We start from the raw sequence: 8,024 nt of genomic DNA on the forward strand, positions 1-8,024 counted from the left end.
AAATAAGGCCCTAAGGCAGGTCACAGGTTTATTGAATTGTCATAAAGGAGACTGCAAGCAAACCTAGCACTGTTCTATTGCAAATCAATATCCATTCTGCAAGCGAACCGAACATGTGATATATTATCTGCTAAATGTGCCCTTTAATGCAACAATTGCCCTGAAGTTAAATTGGATGTTTACCTTCAATGTTGTTTTAGGATTTGCTCCATACTTGCCTACCCTCCTGGAATGGCCGGGAGGCTCTGAAAAATCGTGTCCCCCTCCTGGCCACCGGGCCCCATCTCTTATATATTTTGCTACATCTGTCACTCAATGTGTGAGTGTGTCTATAACGCTGGGTGGAGTCATGGGCTAATAGCCTATCAGAGCCTCTGACTCCGCCCACACACATACTTACATAGTCCAGCCATAGAACCAGCCCACAGTGTCAGACACCCTCTGCCTCCCCAGGCAAAGACACTGCTGCTCCACAGCCACCAGGTGAGCGGCATGTCTGCCCGCACCCCCCCCCCCCCGCCAGCACCCCACCCTGGACCCCCTCAACCCCCCTCCCGCGATTCACGGGGCCCCACGCCCCCCCTCCCGCAATTCGCACACCCGCCCTCCCTCCCACAATTCGCGGCACCCACCCCCCCCCACGACCCCCTCCCGCGATTTGCGGCACCCCCCCCCTCCCACAATTCGCGGCCAGCCCCCCCATTCGCGGGACCCCTGCAACCCCCCCCTCCCTCGATTTGCGGGCACCCCCCCTCCTGCAATTCGCGGCCAGCCCCCCCATTCGCGGGACCCCTGCAACCCCCCTCCCGCGATTTGCGGCACCTCCCCCCCTCCCACGATTCGCGGCCAGCCCCCCCATTCGCGGGACCCCTGCAACCCCCCCTCCCGCGATTTGCGGCACCTCCCCCCCTCCCACGATTCGCGGCCAGCCCCCCCATTCGCGGGACCCCTGCAACCCCCCCTCCCGCGATTTGCGGGCACCCCCCATCCTGCAATTCGCGGCAACCCCCTCACGCGATACTCGGACCCCCTGCGCCCACCCCTCCCGCGATTCGCTGCACCCCCCGTGCCCCCCCGCGATTTGCGACCCCCCCACCTACGATTCACGCCACCCCTCCCCAAGCCCCCCTCCCACGATTTGCTGACCCCCACCCCCTCCCGTGATTCGCGACCCCCCCTTCCTGCGATTAACACCACCCCCCACCAAGCCCCCCTCCTGCGATTTGGGGACCCCCGCTCCCTCCCACGATTCGCGGACCCCTGCGTTCCCCCCCTCCCGTGATTCTAGCCCCCTCCCTTGATTCACGGCACCCCCCGCGCACCCCTCCTGCGATTCACGGCACCCTCGCGCCCCCTCCCACGATTCACACAACCCCCCCTCCCGCAATTCACTGCCCCCCACAACCCCCCTCCCGCAATTTGCAGACCCCCCCTTTCCGCAATTCACGCCCCCACCCCGCAACACCCTCCCGCAATTCGCGGACCCCCGTCCCCCCCTCCCGCAATTTTCAGACCCCCTGACCCCCTTCTGGCAATTCCACCCCCCAGCGGACCCCCGCGACCCCGCTCCCTCATTTCACGTACCCCCGTGAGAATGGGGCATCCTGTACCGCCACAAGCAGGTGCCGCCCCTAGGTGGGAAATCCAGCCCTATCTGCCGCGCTGCAGGTTCCCCCCACATCCAGAAGTGTCCCCACGGTCCTCTGCACCAGCGCCACAACTTTTATCAATGTCTTGCCCACATACCACTATTATACAGCCTCCTGCTCTCATGCACGCTCACTCCCTCCCAGTGGGAGGAGACGCTCACCCACTGCCGGGAGCTGCATACTGTCCCCCACCCTCCTCCAGTTCTAGGGATGCCCATTGACCATCAATGATTTCAAATCATCGATGGTTTATGGCCGATGTTGAATACTTTGCCATCGATGTGGGAGGACCAGATGGTTTCCCTAAATCGATGGCAAAGGAGAACCGATCAAGTTTCACATTTTTTTATGGTGCCGGGACACAGAGTATAGCTCCGCCCACCCACACCCGACAGTCCTGCTACCAAGTTCTGATTGTCCCACGGCTTATTCAGTCAGATATAATGGATGACCATCGATAGCTACAACAATCGATGGTTATCCAAGTAATATTTTACTACTATCGATGGCAGGGTGCAAAATCGCCATCAATGCCAACCATCAATGGTGTCTGCACCAATGCCCATCCCTACTCTGCAACAGGCAAAAACCTTTACTACCCCTCATGCCCACACACCTCTATCACTGCCCTGCTTCCTGTACTCCTGACCCGTAACTTCTGCCACTGGGGACCCGCTCAACCTGTTTTGCCCACATTCCCCTATCATGCTTTATCACCCAGCCTCCTGCTCTCATGCACCCTAACTCCCACCCAGTAGGAGGAGACACTGACTCAGGGCCACCATCCTGTACTCCTGTGCTGCCACGCTGGACTCTCACCCACTGGCAGAAGCTGCACAGTGTCCACCACCCTCCTCTTTAGTCCCCCGTATGCCCACACACCCCTATCACTACCCAGCTTCCTGCTCTCCTGAACCGTAACTTCCACCACTGGGGAGTCGCTGACGCTGTTTTGCCCACATGCCCCTATCATGCCTCATAGCCCAGCCTCCTGCTCTCATGCACCCTAACTCCCACCCAGTAGGAGGAGACACTGACTCAGGGCCACCATCCTGTACTCCTGTGCTGCCACGCTGGACCCTCACTCTTTAGTCCCCCTTATGCCCACACACCCCTATCACTACCCAGCCTCCTGTTTTCCTGTGTCGTGACCTCCGCCAGTGGGGAGCCGCTGACTCAAAAACACCCTACTATACTATTGTACGCACACACACACCTAAACAACATGCACACAAAGCCCCCCCCCACACCCACAAATGTCACTGTACCCTCCACACTATCAATGTACATCTTACTCTGTAACCGCTTTTTAATTAAACAAAACAATACACACCCCCTTCCAAATCATAGGCTCACTATTTAACACATTTCACCTATAACTCAAGTTGCAATACAGGGCATCTTTCATACAATTCTAACCATATTTCTCACAATACAAACGTTCACAAATTAAGGGGGCGCAGCCCCTTACGACAGTGTGAAGAGCGTCCATAGGGCGATGAATCACCTAGTCTTTACATATGGGCTTAATGGGCATCTTCCCAAGGGCACGTAAAAATTATGCTCATCGCGCCTGGGTTTATGTATAGCTGCTCTGTTGGAATATCGTAGATTAGGTGGTATGAATACAAAGCGCTTATAATATGGGTAAGACACACAAGGGCAAGATGGGGGAATATTGGGATACAGAGTATAAAAAACAAAAATAAAGAAAAAAAAAACTAAAATAAAAATAAATAAACACAAATAAAGATAAAATTAAAAGAATAAAAATTAAAAGAAAAAATATAGCAAAAAAGAAAAAAAAAAGCAATGCAATAAATGTTTACACTCTTTTGAGTATTTGTGGTTGGTTTGAACCGGGTCCGGAGCTATGCTCAGTATGGAAGTATAATGTTCGTGGTGGGTGCAATAGGCACTGGGGGAGCGTTTGACCTAACTGTCCCTTACTTGTTGGGGAAGGTTGTAGTAGCAAACGATCTTCTTCTGCCGCTGTCACATCCATGACTAAGAGCCCAGCTCGAAACGCGTTGGGTACGTACACAGCCGGGACCGGAAACACGGAGCCGAAACCGGAAGTCATCGCTAGCGTGGAGAGAGGAGAGCCGCGAGTACACCACAGCGGCAGAAGAAGATCGTTTGCTACTACAACCTTCCCCAACAAGTAAGGGACAGTTAGGTCAAACACTCCCCCATATTTGCTATATTTTTTCTTTTAATTTTTTATTCTTTTAATTTTATCTTTATTTGTGTTTATTTATTTTTATTTTAGTTTTTTTTTTCTTTACTTTTCTTTTTTATACTCTGTATCCCAATATTCCCCCATCTTACCCTTGTGTGTCTTACCCATATTATAAGCGCTTTGTATTCATACCCCCTAATCTTCCCAAGGGCCCCCAGTTCTAGGGTCCTTTGAGTTGGGGCAGATTGGGTTGTGGGCATCTGCCTCCTGAGGTTCTTTGGAGGCAGCAGAGCAGCCAGGCCACAATCTTTTCCTGCTTCCCACCCTGCAGCCAGACAGTGAATGACTTTTAGCATGCTCATTAGCAGATGGCTGGAGCTATTCACCAATGAGAGTCCAGCATTCTCTACCTGTCTCCCAGCCTGCAGCCAGACAGTGAATGGCTGTCAGCACTCTGATTGGTGGATAGCATGAGCTAGCATGAGCTATCCACCAATCAGTGTGCTGACAGACATACACTGTATGAAAGCAAGTGGAGAGATGGCTTAAGACCACAGCAGGGGCATTTTATTATATTTTTTGTTTACATTGTTTCCCATGAATGGCTGTGGAGGGGCCCCAAATGCATTGCTTTGCCCAGGGCCCACAATGCTGTTAAGATGGCCCTGGTAGAGGCTGCCGCTAGCCATACTCCTATAGTAGGAGATAGCAAGCCCCTGACAGATGAGTCCCGGCACATGCATGTTGGATCTGGCAAAACTCTGGCTTCTCTGGACTGCAGGCTAGGACTGACAATCAGGAAATAAATGTGAACCTGGGCAAAACCATGCTGCACTGCAGATGGGGCAGATGTAACTTGCAGAGAGCTATAGATTTGGGTTGAGTGTGTCCAAACTGAAATCTAAATTGCAGAGTAAAGCTAAAGATGTCTAACATTTGTGGCCTTCATGCAAAAGCTTATCACACCACTGCTCGAGCTGCAGAGCAGCAGTGACTGGAAGTGCTTGGCTTCCATTCAGTGCCGGGAGGTTGCTGGTGGCATGCCAGAGGTCTTAGCCTTTCCTTATCAAAGGGAGTGGAACGGTACACACCAGGGTGACCTAGCAGGACATCGATTTAGGATTCAGAAAAGTTGGAAGGTATGCCTGCAACATTAAAGACATGAAATGTCTACAGAGCACTGCTGATAAATTATTACATACAGTAGTTGAGTTTAGCAATCTACATAAGTATAATTAAAGATGTTTGTGTGTGTGTGTGTGTGCGTGTGTGTATGTGTGCGTGTGCGTGTGTGTATGTGTGCGTGCGTGTGTGTGTGTGTGTGTATGAATGTTCCACGATAACTCTCGAACACTTCAACTTATCGTCTTTAAACTGCACACTACCTTATCATCTTAAGGGACGTTCTAAGTTCCCTGAAGGGTTCTGTCATTAGGGTCCATACTATTCTGTTTTTTTTTTCTCCATGCATTGTTATGTGCAGTTGGAAAGCTTATGACTTGCTGAATACAACACAATAAACAGACTCACTTAAGTGAACCCCTAAAGGCCTATAAGGGGCCATTAAATGTAAAACATTATTCATTCTACAAAACTTTTGGCAAACAGAAATGAATAAGCGACTCATCGGCAGAGTGGTCTGTGAATCGAGCACTGTAGATATCGTTGTGAAATCCATGTGAGATCGATCCCCAATCAGTTATTTTTTTTCTTGATTGCTTATACATCAGGGTTGCCGACTTTCAAATGCTCCTCTCCGGGGGAAGCCTGGAGAGGAGACTTTCATTACCTGTTCGGGGGCGGGGCTTGACTGTGACATCATTAAGCCCCACCCCCATTATGGGATATAGTCGAAATCACTGATCTCCATGGAGGGGGCGGGGCTAAAATGACACCTCCTATGAGACCCGCGGATTGCGGCATTCATATGCCGCGATTTTCGGGAGACTCCCGGTAATTCCGGGAGGGTCGGCAACCCTGTTATTCATTGAAAATGTATTTAATTTAAATTCAGGGGATGTTGGTTCCAGTAACTTAAAAAGGCTCCGAAGCTGTTCACTTTGCCACCTCTAAATCATCTCCAGAATGTTTTTATTTTATATTAAAACAGGAACAACGTGCTGTCTCAAATGGCAACAAAATGGCTAGTTATATCTCTGTAGATATAAATTGCTATGGAAGGGGGGGGGGGGGGGGGGGGTGATGTTGTTGCTGGCCGCTGCTGGGGTCTGTGCTGCTGGGTAATGTATGCTGTGCTGGCAAAGGTTTGCTAGATCAGAGGCGGAACTGGCAGTGTGTGTGTGTGGAGGGGGCGGGCATTAGGCCGGGCGGAGTTTACCTGCTCACTAGACCGCAATTACACACAGCATAGCAAACAGGTTTGAATGAGGCCTATAGTGTGTATATAATTAATAGAGATTCATAGTATGACGAGGACCATGGCATCTCACCAATATATTTGTCTGAAGACCTTGGTGGATTGTTAAGTGGATAGTTCAGCCCTGTGCTAATTGTCAGAAAACAACGGCAAAACCGAGATCTCCTTGAAAATATCTGAAATTGGAGGGTTTGTTATTAGGGATGCACATGGCTATTTGCTAATGTACTGTAATGAGAGAAACGTGAGGAGGATCCATGAATATTTAACTACATCTGCTAAAGTTTCAGCAGCAGATAGAAAGGCTTACAGAGTGCACGGTAAGGGTTCAGTTACCGCGGCACCGGCGGAGCGCTCAGCAACTTGCTTCTCTACCATTCCCTCTCTGTGCCATTTATCATACACTATACAACCTTCCCACTATACAACCTTCCCATTCATCCGTGGTCAAGTTAATTGCGCTCAATTCTTGGTGACATCCAGATGGGTGGCGCATGTGGGTCAGCGCCCACTGCGGCAGGGGAAGGAGGCGCAGACGAGCCATTACCTGAAGATACAGAGGAACAGCTGAGTAATGGTGATGGCACCCTGGAACTAAGCGGGCGCAAGATAGCACGTCTCCCGGCATCAGTATGCACCCTCTCGGATCAGCTATACAAGTTGTACATGAGTGGTACCATGGTGGCTGAGTTACCTGATGACCTGTATCAGCTTCAGAACCTCCGCACGCTAGCACTAGATGCCAACCGGCTGCCTGAACTGCCAGAGTCCGTGTGCTCTCTTCCCGCATCTGGGTCGCCTCTATCTAGGGGCAAACCGGCTTCAGGGACTACCGCCGGCCTTTGCACGTCTCCAAACACTGCGCACTCTATGGATAGAGCGCAATTTCTTCCATCACTTTCCACCTGTATTGCTGAGCTTGCCTGCCTTGCGCTGTCTGCAGATGGGCGACAATCGTTTAAAGGCGCTTCCAGGAGACATTGCAACATGTATGCCGGGCCTCAGGGGACTGTGGCTCTATGCAAACAGACTAGAGCGCGTCCCAAAGGTTCTTCTACGTTACATGGACTTGAAATTTTGGATCTGGATCGCAACAAAATTGCAGTGTTTCCCAACATGAGTGGAATGAAGGGATTGCGCCTACTGTCCTATGACCACAACCCTGTGAACTCGCCGCCTAAAGTGGCAGAGTCGGTCACCCTGGTAGGGGAAGGCGCCCAGGAGTTTATGGAGGAACGCGAGGAGCAAAGGAAACAGAAGGAGGAGGAGGAGATGGAGGAACGCGAACGGGAGCTACAAGAGAAGGAGGCAGAAAAGGTGGAGGGGGGTGAAGAAGACAGAGAAGGGGAGGGGCAGCAGGAAGAGGAACAGTTTGAGGAAGAGGAGGAGGTAGAGAAGGAGAACCATAATACTGACCACTACTGTGGATGATGGAGAGGAGGATTACTATCCAGAGGATGAAGGGTATTACCTGGATGAGGAAGAAGAGGGCTATTACCCTAGTGAAGGAGAGAACTATTATGTCAGGGGAATTTATTAATCGATTATAGCTGTTATTGTGAAGTGTGAAGAGAACAAATCACAGCATTGGCATTCGCTATATATGTGTTGCAAATGTGTCTATGTCAAAATAGCAAAAGTGACATTTGCCCAACAGGGGATTTTGCAATGATTGAGTCAGAAATGTCTCTAACAGACCTCTGGTTCTAACGTCTGTCAACTATATTATTTGTCATATGCACAGCGAGAGAGTCCCCAGCAGGGTGTGTTGTGTGTGTTTGGGGGGGGGGGGTGTGGGGGGGGGGTACTGCAGTAT

At 50.9% G+C, this 8,024-nt stretch overlaps 1 protein-coding gene across 1 annotated transcript; it reads left to right on the forward strand.

Moving 5' to 3' along the window:
• Window positions 1-6,691: 6,691 nt before the first annotated feature.
• LRRC10B (leucine rich repeat containing 10B) lies at window positions 6,692-7,639 on the forward strand. Its single transcript, XM_083163780.1, is given in 3 exon segments — window positions 6,692-6,991; window positions 6,993-7,269; window positions 7,272-7,639. Coding segments are annotated over 3 exon segments (945 nt in total).
• The last annotated feature ends 385 nt before the right edge of the window (window positions 7,640-8,024 follow it).

The sequence above is a fragment of the Crinia signifera genome, chromosome 11 (assembly GCF_055691185.1).
Source record: "Crinia signifera chromosome 11, ASM5569118v1, whole genome shotgun sequence".
Classification (NCBI taxonomy): Eukaryota; Metazoa; Chordata; class Amphibia; order Anura; family Myobatrachidae; genus Crinia; species Crinia signifera.